Source organism: Pseudozyma hubeiensis (assembly GCF_000403515.1).
Source record: "Pseudozyma hubeiensis SY62 DNA, scaffold: PHS57, whole genome shotgun sequence".
In the NCBI taxonomy this organism is placed as follows: Eukaryota; Fungi; Basidiomycota; class Ustilaginomycetes; order Ustilaginales; family Ustilaginaceae; genus Pseudozyma; species Pseudozyma hubeiensis.
The window spans coordinates 107,903-128,905 of record NW_012133839.1 but is presented as its reverse complement, the minus strand read 5'-3'; the positions used below and the strand labels follow the sequence as shown (position 1 = coordinate 128,905).

The 21,003-nt window shown below is 57.1% G+C and overlaps 12 protein-coding genes and 2 non-coding genes across 14 annotated transcripts; 8 read left to right on the top strand and 6 right to left on the bottom strand.

The window, feature by feature from the left end:
* Positions 1-1,208: 1,208 nt before the first annotated feature.
* PHSY_007650 lies at positions 1,209-1,323 on the bottom strand. Its single transcript has one exon. It is a non-coding gene; the product is annotated as a tRNA-Ile (tRNA).
* A 1,015-nt stretch (positions 1,324-2,338) lies between these two features.
* On the top strand, positions 2,339-3,835 carry PHSY_005925 (L-lactate dehydrogenase; the record flags this gene model as incomplete). Its single annotated transcript, XM_012336529.1, has 1 exon — positions 2,339-3,835. One exon carries the CDS (start codon positions 2,339-2,341, stop codon positions 3,833-3,835), a length of 1,497 nt encoding a protein of 498 aa, XP_012191919.1.
* A 108-nt stretch (positions 3,836-3,943) lies between these two features.
* On the bottom strand, positions 3,944-5,593 carry PHSY_005924 (hypothetical protein; the record flags this gene model as incomplete). The annotated part of the gene is made up of 1 exon (XM_012336528.1): positions 3,944-5,593. The coding sequence occupies one exon, from the start codon at positions 5,591-5,593 to the stop codon at positions 3,944-3,946; it is 1,650 nt and encodes a 549-aa protein (XP_012191918.1).
* A 283-nt stretch (positions 5,594-5,876) lies between these two features.
* On the bottom strand, positions 5,877-6,956 carry PHSY_005923 (hypothetical protein; the record flags this gene model as incomplete). Its single annotated transcript, XM_012336527.1, has 1 exon — positions 5,877-6,956. One exon carries the CDS (start codon positions 6,954-6,956, stop codon positions 5,877-5,879), a length of 1,080 nt encoding a protein of 359 aa, XP_012191917.1.
* A 509-nt stretch (positions 6,957-7,465) lies between these two features.
* On the top strand, positions 7,466-7,765 carry PHSY_005922 (hypothetical protein; the record flags this gene model as incomplete). The annotated part of the gene is made up of 1 exon (XM_012336526.1): positions 7,466-7,765. The coding sequence occupies one exon, from the start codon at positions 7,466-7,468 to the stop codon at positions 7,763-7,765; it is 300 nt and encodes a 99-aa protein (XP_012191916.1).
* A 223-nt stretch (positions 7,766-7,988) lies between these two features.
* On the top strand, positions 7,989-9,827 carry PHSY_005921 (exopolyphosphatase; the record flags this gene model as incomplete). The annotated part of the gene is made up of 1 exon (XM_012336525.1): positions 7,989-9,827. One exon carries the CDS (start codon positions 7,989-7,991, stop codon positions 9,825-9,827), a length of 1,839 nt encoding a protein of 612 aa, XP_012191915.1.
* Positions 9,828-10,107: 280 nt separating this feature from the next.
* PHSY_005920 (hexose transporter) lies at positions 10,108-10,523 on the bottom strand (the record flags this gene model as incomplete). The annotated part of the gene is made up of 2 exons (XM_012336524.1): positions 10,108-10,247; positions 10,448-10,523. The coding sequence occupies 2 exons, from the start codon at positions 10,521-10,523 to the stop codon at positions 10,108-10,110; spliced, it is 216 nt and encodes a 71-aa protein (XP_012191914.1).
* Positions 10,524-10,691: 168 nt separating this feature from the next.
* Positions 10,692-10,964, top strand: PHSY_005919 (glycosyl transferase, group 1; the record flags this gene model as incomplete). The annotated part of the gene is made up of 1 exon (XM_012336523.1): positions 10,692-10,964. The coding sequence occupies one exon, from the start codon at positions 10,692-10,694 to the stop codon at positions 10,962-10,964; it is 273 nt and encodes a 90-aa protein (XP_012191913.1).
* Positions 10,965-11,550: 586 nt separating this feature from the next.
* On the top strand, positions 11,551-12,735 carry PHSY_005918 (hypothetical protein; the record flags this gene model as incomplete). Its single annotated transcript, XM_012336522.1, has 1 exon — positions 11,551-12,735. The coding sequence occupies one exon, from the start codon at positions 11,551-11,553 to the stop codon at positions 12,733-12,735; it is 1,185 nt and encodes a 394-aa protein (XP_012191912.1).
* Positions 12,736-13,152: 417 nt separating this feature from the next.
* PHSY_007544 lies at positions 13,153-13,267 on the top strand. The gene has a single exon (XR_001099843.1). It is a non-coding gene; the product is annotated as a 5S ribosomal RNA (ribosomal RNA).
* A 1,429-nt stretch (positions 13,268-14,696) lies between these two features.
* Positions 14,697-16,058, top strand: PHSY_005917 (likely mitochondrial ketol-acid reductoisomerase; the record flags this gene model as incomplete). The annotated part of the gene is made up of 2 exons (XM_012336521.1): positions 14,697-14,881; positions 15,143-16,058. The coding sequence occupies 2 exons, from the start codon at positions 14,697-14,699 to the stop codon at positions 16,056-16,058; spliced, it is 1,101 nt and encodes a 366-aa protein (XP_012191911.1).
* A 315-nt stretch (positions 16,059-16,373) lies between these two features.
* Positions 16,374-17,330, bottom strand: PHSY_005916 (sterol 24-C-methyltransferase; the record flags this gene model as incomplete). The annotated part of the gene is made up of 1 exon (XM_012336520.1): positions 16,374-17,330. One exon carries the CDS (start codon positions 17,328-17,330, stop codon positions 16,374-16,376), a length of 957 nt encoding a protein of 318 aa, XP_012191910.1.
* A 137-nt stretch (positions 17,331-17,467) lies between these two features.
* On the top strand, positions 17,468-18,679 carry PHSY_005915 (glutathione S-transferase; the record flags this gene model as incomplete). The annotated part of the gene is made up of 1 exon (XM_012336519.1): positions 17,468-18,679. The coding sequence occupies one exon, from the start codon at positions 17,468-17,470 to the stop codon at positions 18,677-18,679; it is 1,212 nt and encodes a 403-aa protein (XP_012191909.1).
* Positions 18,680-18,912: 233 nt separating this feature from the next.
* PHSY_005914 (Xaa-Pro dipeptidase) lies at positions 18,913-20,733 on the bottom strand (the record flags this gene model as incomplete). The annotated part of the gene is made up of 1 exon (XM_012336518.1): positions 18,913-20,733. The coding sequence occupies one exon, from the start codon at positions 20,731-20,733 to the stop codon at positions 18,913-18,915; it is 1,821 nt and encodes a 606-aa protein (XP_012191908.1).
* Between the last annotated feature and the right edge of the window lie 270 nt (positions 20,734-21,003).

Below are 21,003 nucleotides of genomic sequence, written 5' to 3'. Positions count from 1 at the left end.
CAAGATGAGGATGTATCGCGGAGAGAGAGAAGTGAAGAGAAGAGGAGACGAGATGAGAGAAGTCGGACGATGGTGCAAAGGATGGGGACGATGGCGGTGGCTCGTATGACTGAGCCGACCCTGGCAGGCGTTGATTAGGGCGGATGCGTGGATATGCACGAGCACGCAGGTGCATTTGTGTGACAGCCCCAACGGCGCGACACTGGTGAGCTGCCGCAAGCCTCGTTGCACGTCCCCACCGAGCTGCGGGCTAAAAGATACAATTGGACAGTCAGGGTCTGATCCGCAAAAAATAGGATCAGGAAAAAGAAAATCAACCAGTCGAGTGAGTGAGTGTTGGGAGAAGTCACTGTATGATCACATTGCAGTGGCAGACTGGCAGCACAGCGCGAGGGCAACGCGCGATGAAGCAAGCGAGTCCGCGCGTTACCCAATCGGCGGCGGCTCCCATCATGGCTTTTGGCTGAACAGAAGGCAAATCACAAATCGCCGGTCAGAATGGCGAGCTGGTCGGCGCCCTTCATCTGTGGGTGCATCTCATTGCGCGATGTCTTTGTGGCATCAACCACCTTAGAAGCGGCGGTCTGCGAGTGCACCTGCACCTGACACAGTCGCTCGACACTCCAAGCCAAAGACTGTGCTGAGCGTGTGGGAGATAGACTTTGCGTGAAGATGCAAAGAACAATACAGGAGTAACGTCCTGTAGCATAGGGACGCTGAGACGGCGAGACGGCGTCGGCTCGGCCAACTTTGTGCCGCGCCACCTTTTGATGTGGCCAGCCTACGAAGCGAGCATGCCTGATTGTTGGGCGTCAGTCGCACAACGGTGGCAGGTGTTCTCGCTGAGAAGGGCCGCCTGGATCCTGCATTCCCGTCCCCCCCCCCTCCTTGGGCATGTGACGGCAAGAAAGCGACGCTTGCCCCTTTCCGCTTTGCTGGGCGACCTTAGCATCACCTTTTGTGATACTTGGATGCGTGTCGCGACGCTCATGGAACCGATCGCGGGATCGATCACGGGAGGAGAAGCGATAAGGCTTGTTCGAGGAGGGAGAGGTCTTATCTCGCGCTCCTGCGTAATCTTTCATGCATGTACACTCTAAACAATTGGCCGTCACGCTGCAAGGTCGAACAAAAAACAATAATCAACTTTAGGTGGGCACAAATCTGGCTCGGCTGATGACTTCCCGATGATGAGAGCAAAAAAAGAATGCTCCGTACTGGGCTCGAACCAGTGACCTTCCGTTGAAGTAATATTCTCGACTCAGTAAACTGAGGCACCGTGTGTATTAGACGGATGCGATAATCCAACTACGCTAACGAAGCTTCATTGGCGGGCTGGCCTACCATTGCATTAATGTCCACTGCAAATTCAAAGATCTGTGTGAGCTCGCATCTTACTCGGTCTCTTACAGATGGCCTTCCAGTGCAGCAGCTAGATCTTAGGTTTTGGACTGTTTCATGAGTGTACGATTGTGTGCATGCGAAGAAAAGATCGGGATCGGCGGTGAGATTCGCTTAGCTAACTGTGATGCGAGACTCACGTCGACGCCCGAAGACTCCATCTCCGTCAGCGGCCGACGCGGTTTGGCAGAGACCAGAAAGCGCAGAAATTTTGAATAGCCGATTCCCCGCACCGCTCTGCGAATGACCCTTGCCAGAATCGTCTGAGTGGTTGCCGACGAATCTACTTTTTCTTTGCCTCGGTTCGCCCAAACCGAAATCGTGGAGCCAAGCGGGAGATAGCAACATGCATACGTCAAGTCTGTCCGTGGTTGTCCGCTTTGTGGCTGCACAACCAGACATGCATGCTGTCGACGTCTCTTGGCGTGGGGTCGTTGAACGAGTTGCCGCGTAAGAGGTTCCGACTTGAGCGATATCGTACTGTGTGCGCGCCAACGATGCTTGCTCAGCAGAACATTCTCATGGTACTATCAAACGAGTTGTGGCAAAAGCAGCGTCGTCGTGGATGATCGCAGTGGGAAGGACGAGACAGCGACGCGGGCACAGCTACGACGGCGCGGCGTAAAACCGCTTATGCATGCGCTTCCGCGAGAAAATGAGAAACGCTCGAAACTGGATTGGTTCTTGCGGATCGGCTGGTTGCGTCGTTGGACAGAAAAAGTCAAGTTACCCCACGCTGGGCCACCGCACATTCACGCACTCACAACGGCAGTGACGGCAACTCCGAGCGAGACAATCTGGCACGGAATCGCCGTCTCTCCCCACAGTCACCGACTCTCACTCGACTCGCCACATCCGATATATACGTCAGTCACACCCTTCAAGTCATCCAACCACCACACCATTGCCCCCCTTGCTCCGACCCGCCGCTCCCACCATGCTCAAGTTCGAAGAGGTCCAGAAGCACAACAACAAGGACTCGTGCTGGGTCATCGTCCACGGCAACGCCTACGACGTCACCGAGTTCCTTCCCGAACACCCCGGTGGAGCCGGCATCATTCTCAAGTATGCCGGCAAGGATGCCACCGAAGAGTACGACCCCATCCACCCGCCCGGAACCCTCGAGGAGAACCTGCCCAAGGAAAAGTGCCTCGGCCCCGTAGACCCTTCCACCATCCAGAAGGAGGAAAAGGTCGAGAAGAAGCGGCTCGCTCCTCAAGACGACGGTGGCGTGCCTCCCCTCTCGCAATGCCTCAACTTGTACGATTTCGAGGTGATCGCCAAGCGCGTGCTCAAGCCCACCGCCTGGGCTTACTACTCGTCGGGTGCCGATGACGAGGTCACCATGCGAGAAAACACCTCTGCGTTCGGTCGAATCTGGTTCCGCCCTCGCATCCTTCGCGACGTCAGCCACGTCGACTACTCCACCTCCCTGCTCGGTCAGAAATCCACCCTTCCCGTATACATCACCGCCACCGCTCTCGGAAAGCTCGGTCACCCGGATGGCGAGAAGAACCTCACCGTCGCTGCCGGCAAGGAGGGCATCATCCAGATGATCCCCACCCTCGCCTCGTGTTCCTTCGACGAGATCGTCGGCGCGCGCGTCAACGACACCCAGGTGCAGTTCATGCAGCTCTACGTCAACTCGAACCGCAAGATTACCGAAAAGATCATCCAAAAGGCCGAAGACGCCGGCGTCAAGGGTCTCTTTGTCACCGTCGATGCACCGCAGCTCGGACGACGCGAGAAGGACATGAGGATGAAGTTCGACGACGTCGGCTCGGACCACCAGAACCAGAACAAGGACAATGTCGATCGAAGCCAGGGCGCCGCCCGCGCCATCTCGTCATTCATCGACCCATCGCTCAGCTGGGACGACCTCACCTGGTTGCGATCCGTCACCAAGATGCCCATCGTGCTCAAGGGTGTTCAGACCTGGGAGGACGCCGTACGTGCCGCCGAGCTCGGCCTCTCGGGCGTCGTCCTCTCCAACCACGGCGGTCGACAGCTCGACTTTGCGCGCTCCGGCATCGAGGTGCTCGGCGAGGTCGTCGACGCGCTGCGCGCGCGCAACCTGTTCCCCAACCCCATGTTCCAGATCTTTGTCGACGGCGGCATCCGTCGCGCCTCCGACGTGCTCAAGGCTGTCGCCATGGGCGCTACCGCGGTGGGCATCGGTCGACCGTTCCTGTACGCCTACTCGGCGTACGGCAGCGACGGTGTGGTCCACGCCATCCAGCTGCTCAAGGCCGAGATGGAGATGAACATGCGATTGTTGGGTGCACCGACGTTGAAGGACGTCGTGCCGGAGATGGTGGATGCGAGGGCGTTGGGGACGCATGTTAACTTCACGCCGATTAGTCATGGTCATCAGATTTATGAGAAGTTGTCGACGGCGGTGGGTATGCCGAATGAGCCGACGAACAAGTTGTAACGATTAGACATGTGTATATACGGCTTCTATCTGTACAATGCATCTACTCTATTCGCCTTCCCCTGTATTCGCTTCTTGTCGAGTCAGACATCCCATCTTGAGCTTCGCTTACAAACTGACGATCCTAACCGTTCGATCAAACCCACAACTAGCGACCTTTCCCTCTTCCACCCCTCCTAGCACCACAACGTCCTTGACGATGGTATTTCCGCCTCTTGTCCAGGTGGCAGCCAAGTCTCTCTCTCCACCTGCCGCCTCGCCGGATGAATCGATGCCGTGGGCGAGCACGCTCGCTCTCGTCTTTCCCTTGAGATCCACCAGACGAAGCACACCGTCTTCGGAGTTCAACCAGCAGGCACTGCCGTCGGGCAACCAGGAGTGGCGGGGGGATGCATACGAGCTGGTAGAGACTCCGGTGAAGATCGTCAGCGCCCGACGGGAGGACAGCGCTGGTAGCAGCAAGAGGCGAGAGAGAGTGGAAGAGGTGGTGGTGGTGGAAGAGGAGAGGGAGGTAGGGGTGTGGTCGCCAGTCTGGATGCAAATTAGACCGGAAGAAGGGTGGAGGGTGAGGGAGAGGAGCGAGTAGGATACATGGTGGTCGTGGATGTCTGGGTTGGTGTTGAAGCTGTGCAGGGACCAATCTGGAGAAGACGCGGGGTGGGATGATTTGGAAGGAGGAGTGTCTTGGAGGGAAACGTGGGAGAGATCGTGGAGGGAGGAATCGGCAGAGGTGGGTAGCGCGATGTAGTGCAGGAAACAGTCGTTGCGAACCGTAAAGCACAACCAGGTTCGTTTCGCTTCCGCCGCCGTCTGAGCTACCGCTCCTTCTTCTGCTGCTGCATTTGCTTCCTCTTCTGGTACTGGAGCCATACCGGCGCCGACGAACAGTATCGCTTCCGGGTTGCTCTTCGTTTCGAGCTCAAACACCTTTTCGTACCTTGGACCTTTCACCCCCTCCACCTCCTCCTCTTCCTCTTCCTCTTCCTCTTCCTCCTCTCCTGACGCTCTGAACATGGTCTCCACCAACCTCCTGTACACAACCACCTTCCTATCGTACCCGATACTCGCCAGATACTCTCCACTCTCACTGTACGCCACCCTCACCACAAACCGGCTGTGCTCCTGCAACACCTGCACCACCTTCCTCTCCAACAGATCCCACACCACCACCTTTCCATCCATCCCGCAGCTCACCAGCACCCGCGAGTCGAGCGGATCCTGTGCTACGCACAACACTGCTGCCTGATGCGCTTCCCTGGGATCCTCCAGGATCTCCTCGACGTCTCCGGTGGTGGAGTTGGAGAAGACGATGCGTTTGTCGGCAGCGGTGGTGACCAGCGCGGGGTGGATGGCGTTGGTGTAGCGAGAGGTGGTGGTGGAAAAGGTGCGACGTGGGAGGAGGAGGTGGGAGATGGAGAGGATGTTGGAGGCGTGCAGCGTAGTATGCGATGCGGAAAGGTGGTAGGGCAGGGTAGCTGGGCCGGGCAGGGTAAGGGTTAGTGGATCCGGGGTGGCGACCGCGGAGCGAGCGATGGATTGGGCTTTCCTCTTTTCCGCAGAGATCCGCGATCGGTACGACTCGACAATGTATCGAAGGTCCGGGCTTTCGGAAGCGCCGAGCGGTGGGAGCGCAAGCCCAGCAGCAGCCGCATCGGTGCGCAGTTGAGTCGCAGTAGAGGTGTAGCCTTGGGTCAGCAGGAACTGCTCCACGATGAGGTGCGAGGCCAGCGTCAGGTCGTACAGGTCGGCGGACGACATTGTGAAGGTCCGGCTCGCTACACCGCAAGGGGTTTCGAGATGGAAGAGAGATGATGGTGGGCAAGATGGAAGGATTGAAAAGGCAAGACCGTTGTGCAAGTTGTAAGCGAGATGCACACGTTTGGTATGGCGACCTTCAGGGTCCAGCAGCAAGGAAAATTGAGGCGCACAGACACGCATGTTTCTTGCTCCCTCCCTCACATGCTCGACGAACTCGACGCCATTCCCTATCAATCGCATCTATGAATTGCGCTCCTAGGAGATATCACTACAGGAAGGAGCATCACAACTTATGAGCGTGCGGTCGCAACACGCAAGCCTGTGTCATGCTGGCCACCATGTTCTGGTTCCTGTCCCACAAGAAGGCCTCGGAGTACGTCCTGCACTCATTACCCTGGATGGTCTGCATCTCCCTCAGGTGGAAGTCGTCCATGTCCGGTACGGCAAAGTACCTCAGAGCGCAGTCCAACGACGAGGCAGCACTCGCATCCACCAGCGACATCCTCGAAAACGTCAAGGGGATGAAGGACAATGCTCCATCCATGAGAAATGCTACGAGCGCGGCGTTTGCTGCTGCCGATGTAACGGAGAGTGGTGCTCCCGCATCCTTGAACTCGTCGCATTTCTGCAGCGATTCGACAGGTGGTGGCGATGGAGGTGATGACAAGTCCTGCAAAGATTTCGCCCAGTCGACGGAGAATCTGTCTGTCAAAGCGGAAGAATGTTGTTCGGACTCTGCGAGTGGATCCAAGCCCATAGCGTTCTGAGCGTGCAATCCTTGCGGAGGATGCACGTTGGTGATGGTCTTGACGTTCAGGGCGAACACGGTCTGCTCCAGGTAATCCGCCGCCGCCCGATCCACTTTACCCTCCTGGACCTTCCTCAACACGATATCCCTCATACTCGGTAGCTGCTCAGGTGGAGCATACTGCATCCTAGGCTTCCTACCGTACCTGTCGAAAGGTTCTCCAGCTTTTGTGAGATCGATCTTGTTGGGAGCTGTGAAGTCGATGGTGGCGCAGAAGGTGTTTCTCTCGCTACCGTCGTCGAAGATCTGACTAGCGAGCACGAAACGGGTTGCGAAGGATCGGGTGGTGCGGATGTCGCTGACGGTGAGTTTGACCTTTCGATCCGCCAACGTGGGGCCGAGGTAGGTGCCGAGTAGGGAGTGAATCTGGAAGTTGAGCAGGTTCGGGTGCGAGTGGATCGAGTGGAAGCCAGCCATGACCGAGAGCGCTTGGACGCAGCCCCCGTACGCGATGTCGGCTGGGTTGCCCATCTTTTCGGGGTTGGAGCACGAGATGAACGTGGATGGGGAGCTGGTGGAGCGCAGGCGGACGAGTTCGATGAAGTTGGCCGCCATCGTGTCTAACTAGGATCGAGACGAGGCTCGTTGAGAAAATGGTGGTGGTGGTGAAGAGTCGAGCAATTAGAAGCAAGGCGGAAAGGTGAGATGGAGCTCTGAGGTGAGACGCAGTCATGGCAAATATGCCTGAAAGCAGGAATGCGACGCTGATAGCCGGTTCTGAATTGCGCTTAGCGAGCTACAGGAAGGTGATTCACGCCTTGGTTCGCTCAGCAGCGCCATCCATCTGTGCCAAAGTTTCTCCGGGAAACTTCCACAGCAGCAGCGCAGCTATGCACAACTTGACCGGAGTCCGGGCGGAGAGGACACAGAACTTGGAACCAAACCCGGTCAGGCAAGGCAAGGTGGCCGCTCGGTAGTACCGCACCGGTTCCTGGTCCGCGGTCTTGAACACATCTCGCCTGTAAATCAAGATATTGCCGAACAAGACAGGCTGCTGTGCTGTTTTGTGCAACCGTACTATCGGCTTCTTGATGCAATGTGTTCCGGCCCGAGGGCCTGGAGCAATGCGCTGCGACGCGTATGAAAACGGGGAGATTGCGCCCGAGTCTTGGCAAACCAATGGAAAGAGATCTAGAACGGATTTTCATATTCAACACTGCAGGCACACACAGTTCGACGAATCTGTTTATCCGGCGAGCGCATCGGTGTGCCCTCGTTTTTGTGGTTCAGGATGCTTGTTCCTGCGCAACACGGTGCATTCTGTGCAGCGCACTGGCGCGTACCATGTTGTTGACCATGCACTTCACCGAACACTCAGCAAGTCGATGCAGGTCGAGATGCGTTGTCCACTGATCGATCTTTGATGCTCCGATCAAAATGAAAGAAGCAGAGTTAAATAAGCTTTTTGACCACGTTTTCAATTCGAAACAAAAAAAAGTTGGATTTTCGGGAGATGGAAGTGAATCCTTCTTCGCCGCCGGCCTGTGCGAGTGCGTGTTGGTCTCGCCAATCTTGATGTCGACACCTTTGCTTCTCGACACTGCTCGCTCTCGATCACACACGACAAAGCCCGCTGCGCAGTCCCGTATGCCTGCGCACTACCAACCCATCTACACGTATCAAACAACGAGAGCTGCTGCTGCACGCAACCACGCCATCCTCCGTCTCGTCGCTCTGCTCACCTTCGTAGCTCTCTCCTCCGTCGTCTTTCTCTCCTTTACCGACTACGTCTACTGGAGACACAGTCAACCTCCAAGTCACATTCCCTCTACCACGCAACAGTCTCTTGCTGCTATGACGACATCATCCAATGGAACCGGCGATAGCAAGCCGCCATCGCTCGACGAGTTTCTCGTCCAAGCAAAGAAGCATGCCTTTGACCACCTCAAACAACCATCCAGCTCCCAAGGCACGCTTACACTCATCATGGGCAATGAGGCTGGCGATCTCGACTCTGCCTCGTGTGCCATCGCGTTGAGCTATCTTCTCTCCAGGTTCGGTCCACCTACCGGTTACAACCTTCCACAGTCCACCTACGTCCCGTTGATACAGAGCCTGCACACCGACGACGTCTTGCGTCCCGAAAACACGGCCGCTTTCCGTGCCTCGGGGATCAACCCCGAGCACATCTTCTTCCTCGATGACGTCCAGAACACGCTCGCACTCGACCTCGCTTCCGACGCGTTCTCACCCTCAGCAAACGTGTCCATCGGACTGGTCGATCATCCATCCCTCACAGGGCCCTGGGGCGGAGCTAGGGCGGCCAACAGGAAGGTCGACATCGTCGTCGACCACCACGAAGACGCTGGTGACCACGCAGACGCTGCACTGAGGATCATCAAATCGCCATCCAAAGATCCCGTCGGCAGCTGCAGCAGCCTGATCGCCGATCTGTTCGCCCACCGCTTCTCCACCGCCTCTCCCACGGACGTCGGCATGCGCCAGGTAGCCGACCTGCTCATCAGCGCCATCGTCATCGACACCGACAACCTCCGCGAAGCACCGCGTGGCAAAGCCACCAAGATCGACTTTGACGCCGTCAAGACCCTCTTCCCCGCTTCATCCTTCGGCCACCCGAGCACAGCCGATTCCATCCGCGAAACGGCGCTCTCTTTCTCACCGCTGGCCAACACCTCGGAAGTAGCGTCGATCCAACCGATTCAGTCTATCGATCCGTCGACGGACATCGATTCGGCGACGCACAGTGCAAAGATCATCCTGGCGCCGTTCTGGCAGATCCTGGCTGGGTCTAAGCAGGCGGTATCGCATCTCAGCGGTCGAGATTTGTTGCGACGTGATTACAAGCAAGTTGATTTCACCACTGATTCTGTAGCTGGAATCTCGCTCAAACTCGGATTCGCCTCTGTACCCATCAGCATCGCGGAATGGCTTCACAAGGATCGACCCCACCCGCGACTGTCCGATTCTCCCGATCCCAAGGGCGAAGTGAAACAGGCTTGGGCGGAATGGTGGAGTACGCTGGACGAGTTTATGCACGAACGCGAGATCGATATCGCCGTCATGACGGGGAGCTTCCGTGTAGCGCAGGGCGAGGTGGATGCAGGGAAGCACAGGAGGGAGTTGGTGTTGGCCTTTGCTCCGAGGACGTTGGAGCAGAGCAAAGCGAGCGTGTTGTGGGACGAGTTGAGGAGAGGGTTGGAGGCGGACGAACATGTGGACAAGAGCGAGGTGGAGAGGAGGTTGATGTTGGAGCAGCCGTGGAAGGGACAACGCTTGCCCGAGAGTGCAGGCGGGAAGAGGGAGAGGGTCAAGGGAGTGGACGCTGAGGGCAGAAGGGATTCGGCCGACAAAGAGGGGAGACCAAGGTGGGCCAAGGTGTACAAGCAGGCCAATGCGAGGGCCAACAGGAAGATTGTGTTGCCTGCCGTCATGACCATCCTCAAGTCGGCGGCGAGAAAGTTGTAGCCGGCAATGGTAGATATCGAGACAGAACGCAGGATGATGCCAGGCTGTGCGCTGTTGAGTGTCTGAAGCTGCGGTGTCCTGAGGACCCTTCAGCCGCCGGTTATTGTCTATCGTAGCGTGCCGATTCCGCGGAAAAAAAGGGGTCAGCTGATCACTCCTACCACCCCACGCAGCTTTCACTTCAGCTGCACCTCCGATCCTCCTTATCGGCTCAAACAGGGCACTGATCAAACTCTTCTACTCGACTCTCATCTTACTCCTGGCATGTTCCGGCAAGACTTCAGGAGGTGCGGGGGCTGACACTTCTCTTTGTGCCGGTAAGGGGTTCTTGGGCGACCGGAAGGGAATTGTCTTGGCAGCAGCCGGATGCATGCTCGTCGTTCCGGTGGAAGCCGATGTCGTAGCGGTTGAGCGTCAAGGCTGTGCAGAAAGGGAAAGACTTTTCTGTGCATGGAAGACAAAGAGCGCCATGTCTCGCGCAGCATCCGAGGTCTACACGGATGCAGGACTGACGTAGTGTGGTGCGGCTGAGTATTCATGCGAGTGCTGGGCAAGTAGAAATCGCTTTGGGGTGGAGCACAGGCGCACAGGCGTTGGTGTTATCGGTGTGCTTCCAATACCGTTGCTAGACGGACGAGCCGAGCGGAGAACACACATCCGCACCGTCGTGTGATGCTGCGGAGTCGCCGCCCACATAGAATGCAGCTCAGCTCGAGGACCGCTTCCACTCTGAATTAATTTATCCTTCTTCCTCACCTTCACCGCCTCACTCCCCAGCAAGATCCATTCGACCAGCAACATCTTTCTACAAGCAACGTCTTTCGCCCACAATTCGGGACACAAAGACGACCTCCTGAACATCCCATGCAGATTGTGCGCATCGACGAGAAGCAGTGTATTTCTGTCACCGGCGCTCAGATCGAAAAATTCTTCTTCACCAAGGAAGTTGGGGATACCATCACTCTGGTGATCGGGCAGATCAGTATACTAGCATGCAAAATCGACTGGTCAGCTTGGGTCGACGACCACGAAACAACAGAGGTTGACACTACCAAGGCAGCGGTCTACATGCTCACTAGACGCGATTCCCAACGCACCTTGTCCAAGTCCTGTGATGTTTTGTTTACCCTCGCTTAGCGTTGGCGGCACTGCTGTCGGCTTGTGGTCAATGTTACCCTCTTTGATCACATCCCATCTCCAATGAAGAGTGCGTGACCGTCAGCTGCACACGTAGCGTGCATTTGAGCCTTGGCAAAACCGGACCCCCCACCTACTCATGACAGACGAGAGGCGGTGTTGACTGCAGCAGAAGCGAGACCTAGTCGCTTCATCGAAGCCCGTGGGAAACGGCACGAATTGCCTGCTCGGCTATCTCGCTTCCTTGCCGGTTCTGCCATCATCCCTTGAGAGGTGCGACAGTGAAACAAAAGAGCTCATGTGCCTGCTGCGTTGTAAGGGTCTTTCTTGCTGTGCCTTTCAATTAATTTCCCGAAAGGGTGGGGATCGCAGTCTTGCGTGGTTGGGTCTCAATGGACGAGGCACGAGACCACAGACAGAGTGAGTGCGGCGCAAGGGTCATGGAACAGGAACCTGCCGAAAATCGTCTTTTCTGTCACCAAATGCAGCGGATGCACAGACGCTCAGACACTGCGCAGATGCACTCGTTGACACTCCGCTTGGCGCTTTTCGATGCTGCTCCACTTAGCTCAGCTGTCGGCGGCGGATGCCCTTCCTCCTCCCCTCGATCCGGTCGGCAAAAGGCATATATACTGGGCATTCTCGGCATCATCGACTCTTCTCGCTCAACCCGAAACATCCAATCCGAACCCAGACAAACAGGATGTCCGATCTTGACGCACCCCCTTCCAGCTCGTACAACGGCGACGCCGCCGCCAAGAAGCCGGCCATGACCAGCTCCGCCGCTCCTGTCTCCAACGGAGGCGGTCTCGTGACCGTCCAGCCCCTTCGACGGGCCGAGATGCAACCCTCGTACAAGCAGAACCTTGGCCTCGACACCGTCCAGCACGGCTTCTACGGCTCGCTCATCAACGGCATCGGTGCCGTCGCAGGGTTCTTCGGTCAGATCCCCTGCTTTATCTGCTGCCCCAACCCTTACAAGGAGATCCAGCAAGGCAGCGTCGGTCTGGTCTCTCGTTTCGGCCAGTTCTATCGTAGCGAGGACCCAGGCCTTACGCAGATCAACCCTTGCTCAGAATCTTTGAGGCGAGTGGACGTCCGTATCACTACGTCTCCCATCGGGCAACAGTCGGTCATTACTAGGGATTCTGTGAGTGTGCTCGTGGACTCCGTTATCTTCTGGCACATCTCCAACCCGTACCGAGCCAGCTTCGGCATCAACGACGTACAAAAGGCGCTCATCGAACGAGCCCAAACCACGCTGCGAAACGTTGTCGGTGGTCGCGTGCTCCAATCCCTCGTCACGGAGCGAGAGCAGGTTGCGCTCGAGGTGCAAGAGATCGTTGGCGACGTCGCCGATCGCTGGGGTGTCCAGGTGGAAAGCATCCTCATCAAGGACATCATCTTCTCCAAGGAGCTGCAGGATTCGCTCAGCTCTGCCGCCAAGCAGAGGCGTATCGGTGAGAGCAAGGTCATCGCCGCCCAGGCCGAAGTCGACGCCGCTCGTCTCATGCGCCAGGCCGCCGATATCCTGGCCTCCAAGAGCGCCATGCAGATCCGCGCGCTCGAGAGCTTGCAGGCGATGGCAAAGACGGCCAACAGCAAGGTGATCTTTGTACCTATGAACCTCAACGATCTGTCGGCAGACGACAATCTGCCTCCGGGAGGCACGGGTCCCGGTGCCAACGTGGCTCCTGCCGCTTCCGGGTCTGGATCGAGGGGTGCCAACATGATCCCTACGGCTGCTCTTAGCCAGCTGGCTGACATGTAGGCGGGGCGGATCTGACTCGAGAGCTCTGCTTCCGCTCATGTATAAGCGAGAATTTTTGGCAAAAGCGTCGCAATCGGACGACCATCTTGCCACAGAGTCTCACTAGTGCTCCACACGTTGGACATTACGGCTTGTTGCGAAAACACAACTACACACCCGTAGCACCTTCCCACCTCGCTCATGTTGTCTTCTGTACATATCTCGTCTGCTTTCCATACTTTCTTCTCGCTCCGCAAAGAGTTACTCATACCCATCTTCTCGATGCTCGCTATCAATGATACCTCTTGATTTGCACACTTTTTTCGTAGTCTGGGCTGCTTTTCGTTGTTCGAGAGGAGTGTATGTGCGTTGCAGAAACAATGTCTGCAATAGTAATGCTGGTGTATATAAATGTTGATAGAGCGAAGAAGTTCATCTGCGGCCACAGGAAGTTGAAAACACCGCATCCCGTCCGATCTGCGAAGTTAAGCAACTTACCGCCTAGTCAGTACTGCGGTGGGGGACCACGCGGGAATCCTAGGTGCTGCAGTTTTTTTTTTTTTCTTCTCTTTCTGAGCTGGCTTTTCGAGACCTTGATTTTCGTTCACTGTTTTGTGCTGCGATTGTATCGTCCACGTCTACGGTGATTGGTCCGGCAAGCAGATCGGGCGCTGTAGCTTGACGGCCAGTCGAGAGTGTGTGGAGAGCCGTTCGGCGAATAAGCTGGCCCAATGAGACAAAGGTCGATGCGGGAGAAGCCGACCAGCGGAATCTGATTCGTCGGGTGGTCAGATTAGATTTCTCACGCACACACACAGATGGCGTGAGCATACCTTGCGGACCTTTGCCGGATTCCTGCGCATCGTCGTGTCGATGTCTGCCCCACCAACACTTTCGTCGACAGTTGAAGAGAACCACGACTACACCGTCTGAGGTGCTCGGAGATGACTACTGGACCCAATACTGACCACAGCTTGAATAGAAAGGGAGATCTCGAATTAAGGACAGAGCGAGAGCCAGGATGTACTTGCTCGTCTCAATCATACAACATCGTCTGCATGACGCCTTGAACGGGCATCGCCGACGATCCAATCACAGAGCAGAAGACCATCATCATCATCATCATCATCATCACCCGCACCTCATGTCAAACACACAGTCTAGTGTCAAGTGTGACTCGTCTTGCAGGCTCACGAAAAAGAAAATACCACCGAGACGCAAAAGTTGAATTGGAAGGCAAAGCGGGAATACAAAAGTGGAAGATCAATTTCCACTTTTGTATTCCAAGAAGAACTTGGGCTCTACCCTTTTTTTGCCTTAGTGATTGAAAAGGGTCCCTCGCGGCAACAGGGAGAAGGTGGGGTGGCAGAAGGGCCTGTGTGAAGATTTTTGGCCTGACGAATGACAGGGCGCAGGAAAGAGTCACCACAATCAGAGAGGCTCTCTCACACAGGAAGGTCAGACGGGCGAGACAGTGTTGAGACACACTCACAACCCCGTCTGCAAGCCGCGCTGTGCTGCAACTTTCTTCTGCGTCGTCCTGAATGGTCCGCTCCGCTTGGAACAGCGAGCGGAAGGCAGCGAGTGGCCAAGCGAGGCGTGCATTTCTTCCCGGTGTCCGCTTCGACTGGCTCCCCACCGCCCTTGCCTGTCACGAGCCAGCAGCTTTCTTCGCAGAAAGGCCTCGGCCTGCGTGCCACTGGCTCACTCTTGTCTGTGCTGTCCGCTCCGCTTCTGTGGAATCACATTCTTCCAATTTCCACATCTCCCTCTCTTCCTTCTCCTCTCCTCATCATCATCACCACCATCCGAGAGCTATCCTCCCCTTTCGTCTACCCTCTCGCACTCACCTCACCATAATGAACGCCAACGTCGCACGCACCGCCCTCAGGGCCGCCTCGCGCTCCACCACCCGCCGCGGTGTCGCCGGCGCCGCACGATCGCTCTCGATCGCTGCCACCGCCCGCCCTTCGCTCACCAAGATGGTCTCGGCCGCCGCCAAGCCTTCGCTCGCTCGTGGCTTGAAGACCATCGAGTTCTCCGAGGGTATCCCCGAGAAGGTCTACGAGCGTGAGGACTGGCCTCTCGAGAAGCTCCAGGACTACTTCAAGGGCGAGACTTTTGCCATTCTCGGTTACGGCTCCCAGGGTCACGGTCAGGGTCTCAAGTGAGTATTTGTGAAGAGCGTCGCTTTTCATCTTGGGCGTCTCTGCGGCTCGATGTGCGCTCAGGGCTTAGCTGCGGTTGGAGGTGCTTTCTGTGCGAAGGCAGGGCTGTTTTCGTCGGAAAGTACCGATTCCGCAGCTCAGAGCGTCGCTAGATTCGCAAAATGCGAAAGAGAAAGCTTGCAGGAACCGACTTGTCGAAAGCTGGATCGATTGCTGACCATACCCTTCTCCCGCTTCTTCTACTTTTGTCTCTGAAACAGCCTCCGTGACAACGGCATGAACGTCATTGTCGGTGTCCGAAAGGACGGTGCCTCGTGGAAGGAGGCCATCGAGGACGGCTGGCAACCCGGCAAGAACCTCTTCCCCATCGAGGAGGCTGCCGAGAAGGCCACCATCGCCATGCTTTTGCTCTCCGACGCCGCCTGCGCCCAGGTGTACGCCTCGGTTAAGGACAAGATGCCCAACACCCACACCCTCTACTTCTCGCACGGTTTCCAGATCACCTACCAGAAGGAGACCGGCTTCGAGGCTCCCAAGGACAAGGACATCATCCTCTGCGCTCCCAAGGGTTCCGGCCGTACCGTCCGATCGCTCTTCCTCGAGTCGCGAGGTATCAACGGCTCCATCGCCGTCTTCCAGGATGTCAGCGGCAAGGCTCTCGAAAAGGTCTCTGCTATGGGTGTCGCCGTCGGCTGCGGTTACCTGTACGAGACCACTTTCGAGCGCGAGGTGTACTCGGATCTGTACGGTGAGCGTGCCTGCCTGATGGGCGGTATCCAGGGTCTGTTCAAGGCTCAGTACGACGTTCTGCGTGCCAACGGTCACTCGCCCTCGGAGGCTTTCAACGAGACGTGCGAGGAGGCCCTCCAGTCGCTCTACCCCCTCGTCGGTGCCAACGGTATGGACTACATGTACAAGGCCTGCTCCACCACCGCCCGTCGCGGCGCCCTCGACTGGGCCCCCGAGTTCGAGAAGGCCTGCAAGCCCGTGCTCGAGAAGCTGTACGAGTCGGTCCGCAACGGCAGCGAGACGCGAAGGGCGCTCGAGTTCGGAAACCGCAAGACCTACCGCGAGGACTTTGACAAGGAGACTGACGCCATCGCCGCCCAGGAGATGTGGAAGGTCGGCCACAAGGTCCGCGCCCTCCGCCCCGAGAACGCCGCCAAGGGTCTTTAAACGTATCGATTGCGAAACGTCGTTTGCCACTTGATCCTTTGGTCCACTTAAAACAGCAAGGCGCCCTCTTGCATCGAAGATTTCCGATGTGATAGGTCCTGCTGAAAATGTACATTTACGATCCTCCCTACTCTCACACTTCTCGTTTTCTCATACGTTCCCTTTTGCGCTAGAAAATGCATCGCTTCATGGCCCCGACTCTTTCTCGCTTCAGATTGCGCAAGAGTCTAGACGATGTGAGTCTTGAGCGAAGGCTGTGTGTGCAGGGCAGGTGGATGTTTTACCGCTGAATCTATTGTACAATCGAGAGAAGTCTTAGGTCTGGACTTTTTCGCACCAATGCAAGTAGGAAATGCTCATATCCCTGGTCAAACGAAACTCTGCCAAGACGCTATTGATGAACCCTGCACCTGTCATCAACCTATACAACGCTACGGGAGGCCAATTGACTCCCGGTCTCATCCCGACAAGATCGCGTTCTGGACCTGGTTTCAAGCCGTTGCTGCGCATAACAGCGTGTACTTCCTGCGGGGTGACGTACAACCTGTGATCGTGAGCATCTCCTTGCATGGCTCGGAGGATGTCCTGGAGGATCCAAATGGTGAGGTAGTACGAGGTGGGGGTACGGTTGATGGTGTCGAAGGAGAAGATGGCGTTGGGTTTGAGGGTGCGAGCGATGGAGGAGAAGGCGAGGGGGAGGTCGAAGAGGTGTTCGAGGACGTCGGAGCAGATGATCGCGTCGACGGAGGAGGTGGCGAAGGGAAGCGAGTAGATGTCGCCGACGACGTAGTCGATGCTGAGGGAGCGCGAGAGGGCGCGTTGACGAGCGGTATCGATGGATCGGGTGGATACGTCGATTCCGATCAACTTGTACGTCGTGGTGCCGTCGAACAGCCCCGAATCCGTCTGTCTGACGCGAGATTCACCGCTAGAGGCGTGGAGGATGGCCGAGTGGATGGCTTCGATGGCCAGCCCAGCTCCACAACCCAGATCCACAATGGTGATCTCCCTCTTTTCGTCCGGTGAGAGCGAAGATACACGACGATGCAGCTTGTCCATAAAGTACCCTACACGAGCCGGGTTGAGAAGCTCGAGCCCTGACCGAGACCAGTCGAAGGCCTGCGTGTCGTAGATGTCGTTGTCGATCGTGCTTTCGGCTGGATCGAGGGCAGCTAGACGGTCTGGGAATGGCGTTGGCACCGGCGGAGCGAGTCGGATCGATGACAGCGCTTCAAAGATCCGACCGACGATGGAGCCTAGAGTGATCGCCATCTTTTTTGCGAGGCTGCAAGAGTGGCGAGTGCGAGTGCGTTGGCGGTGTATTGAGGAAGGCTGCACCGAATGATGATGATCACCGCCGCGAGAAATGTGGAGTAATGTGCGGCCAAGTTTGACGTTTGGCGGCAGAAATGCGTGGGAATACGCAGTTTGCGGAAATTCGCAGCGGCAGCACGCGAGGGATGACGGCGAGGCGCATCAGCTGTCTCTGCGCCAACGCTGCTCACACGAGAACTCGACGCAAACACGCAGGCAGCCCGCACAAACCACTCACCCCCGCATTTCTCCCCTTCCTTCTCACCATCCAACACCCTTTCTCGATTCCAGTACACTCACCCACAATGTCCGCCGACGTACCCAAAGCAACCCTGTACACCTTTGACGGATCCGTCTGGGCATCAGCACCGCGCCTCGCCCTCGTCGAAAAGGGCTACTCCTCCACCGACGTCGACCTCAAGATCGTCGACCTCGTCAAGGGCGAAAACTTCGACCCCTCCTACCTCCGCATCAACTCCAAGGGCACCGTACCCACCCTCGTTGTTCCTCTGCTCGAGACCACCTCGGCAGAAGTAGCCACCAAGTTCCGCGCCATCAACGACACCAAAGCCATCCTCGAATTCCTCGACAAGAGTCGAAGCTCCAACACCGTCACCGACACCTCGGCCACGCCTGCACCCATCCTCGCACCCGCTACCATCGAAGGCAAAGCCGCCAGCGACGAGATCATCGCTCTCTCGCACTCTCCCACTGTCGACCCGAACTTTCTTCTGCTTGGAGCAAGATCCGAATCCGAACTTGCAGCTTCTCGCAAAGCTCTTCCGGGAACATTCGTCACCAACCGTCACAACGTCCTCCTCTCGCACCAGAAGAGTCTGCTCGAAAACGACTCTGCTACGGTCGCCTTCGACGGCTCTTCCAACCCGAAATCCTCCGCCGTACACGAAAACTTGAAGAAGTGGTACGCGGACAAACTCGACTCCCAATCGCTCCTCACCAAAGCCTACCTGGAAAACGACGCCGAGAGCGTGCAGCAGCTCATCCAGTCGACCAACGCGGCATGGAAGGCGGTCGCAGAAACGCTGGTCAAGCTCGAAGCCAAGTTGCAAGGTCCCTTTGCGTTGGGCGATCAGATCAGCCTGGCTGATCTGCACGTCCTGCCCTGGTTGGCTAGGTTGAGCGCGGTAGCGGGCGGGTTGACGGGAAAGCACGGGTTGGAGGCGCTGGATGAGGTCGTCAGGACCGGTGGCGTGGGGGATGGCGTCGGCGCCAAGGTGAAGGGGCTGTGGGAGGCGTTTGCCGACAGGCCGAGTTTCAAGGCTGTTTACGGTGAAGGGCTGCATTGAGAGGTAAGGCAGCTCCTCACCTCTAGAAAATGGATCAGGCAGCAACAGAGCAAGTCGTCCTTTCATGTCGAACAATCATGTGATCAATCGAAACTTCCATCAATGAGGAAAGGCGCGAGTCTGTGCTCTTCAGTCAGTCAGTCAATGGAGACGGTAAGGTGTCAAAGAGCGCACATGATGATGATGCTGGGAAAGCTGGATGTTTGAGCACGAATGAGAGGCAACAATGAGATCTACGACGTGAGACGAGGCTGCCACCCAACCCTTTCAGCATCGCTATGTCGTCTGTCCAAGAACCTCTTGCACGCGGCTTCCACATCCACCACCTCCTTGGGCGCGCTCGCCGACAGCACGACGTTCACATCCTCGCCCACCGCGATATCGTCCTCCACCCTGATCCCGATCCCCTGGAAGTGCTTCGGAAACGCATCGTCAAACGGAACATACACACCCGGTTCGATGGTCACCACCACCCCCTCTTCCAGCTTCGTCGTCCTCTCGACGCTCGCACAGTCGTGCAGATCGATGCCCAACCAGTGTCCGATGTAGTGCGGATACAGCACCCTCTCCAGCGATCCTCCGGTGAGGTGGAAGCCGATCTGCTTGAGTTCCTGCCGCAAGAAGTCGACCGATCGTCGATGCAGATCGGCGAGCGTGTAGCATTGGTTTTCGGTGGCGAGCGAGGTGCACGATTTGAGCACGTTGAGTACCGCCGTGTAGAGGTCCTTCTGGGGTTCGGAGAAGAGGCCGTTGGAGTTGGACGGGAAGGCACGCGTGATGTCGGAGGCGTAGCCGTCGAGTTCGCCGCCGGCGTCGATGCAGACGAGCTGGTCGGGTCCGACGAGCCGGTCGTTGTTGACGTAGTGGATGGTGAGCGCGTTGGATCCGGAGGCTACGACGGGCACGTACGCCGGCCGTTGCGATCCGCCGAGGCTGCAGTGGTACTCGAACACCGCCTGCAGCTGGGCCTCGGATACACCGGGTCGCACGAACCCCATGGTCTCGGCCATCGCTTCTCCACTGATCCGCCCCGCTCGCTTCATCACCCGGATCTCGTTGGCCGACTTCTTGAACCGCAGACGTTCCACCTCGCGTGCCAGCGAGTGGCACTTGCGCGTGTCTCCCAACAGCTTGATCACCGCTTCGAAGTCGGACTTCTTGGAAAACAGATCCAACGAGGTGCTGCTCGGTGGACTGAGGTAGTTGAGGATGTTGCCCGCCTTGGTGGTCGCTGTGGTGCCGCGTCTTGGCGTGCTGGGTTGGTTCGGTGGTTCGACGTAGATGTGCGTGTACCTGGGTAAGATCTGCTTGAGATGGTGCAGAAGGATCGCCGGATCGAGCTCGAAGCATTCGTCGGCGCCAAAGATATCGACCGCGCCATCCAGCCCCGTCCTCGGCCCGTTCCACGTCTCGTTATGCTCGTCCCGCTTCTGCACAAACATGGTCATCCTGTAACCTCTCGGACTGCTTGGATCCTTCTCCAGTATCAAGGCGGAGTCTGGCTCTTGAAACCCGGTGAGGTACCAGAAGTTGGTCTCCTGACGAAACTTGTAGAAGATGTTTCCGCTCATGCTTTTGACCCGACCAGACATGGCGACAACTACGCTGTTGTCGGGCAGACGGTCCATGAGGTTCCTGCGCCGTGTTTCGTATTCGGATTTGGGGATACCGGGAGTGAGCTGCTCGGTGGCTACGATTCCGATGCCGTCATCGTAGAGCGAGTGGTGGGGCAGGGCGTCTCCTGGGCGAAGGACGGCATCCTCGGAACCTAGCACGCCGCGTCGTGGAAACAAGTGTGGGTGGGAGTGGGGGAGCGGTTGTCCATACGTTCTTTTGCGATCGCCCGAGGGGTTCAGGTTGGTGCTGGAAGACGCTAAGTGTGACGATGAGGAGGAAGAAGCGCAGTATGGATCCACGTCGTCGGTCGGTCTCGCTGCGGAGGAGGCGGCTCGTCGAGTGAGGTTGGTGCCTGCTGAGCTGCTGCTGCTGCCGCTGCTGCGGGACAACTGGCTCAACAGACTGCGAGAGCTCCTGCTCAGGCTGCTCGCCATCATTCTCGTGCCTTGCTGATGGGTCTCAAGGATGAGTACGGTGTAGCTGACAGGACGATGTCTGACAGCAAGACACCTGTCCAACGGCCATTGTCGGGAGCGGCGGCTGTCACAGTGAAATATGATGCGAAGCTGCGTGTTCCAGCTCCAAAAATCGAGGCAATCTTAATTATCTCATTCTTTGTAAGCAGCTGCCCAAGAAATTATCGTGCGAGTCAGCTGGATACGTCCCGTACTGACACTGAGAGGCCTCCATGCTGCGACGATGCTGGC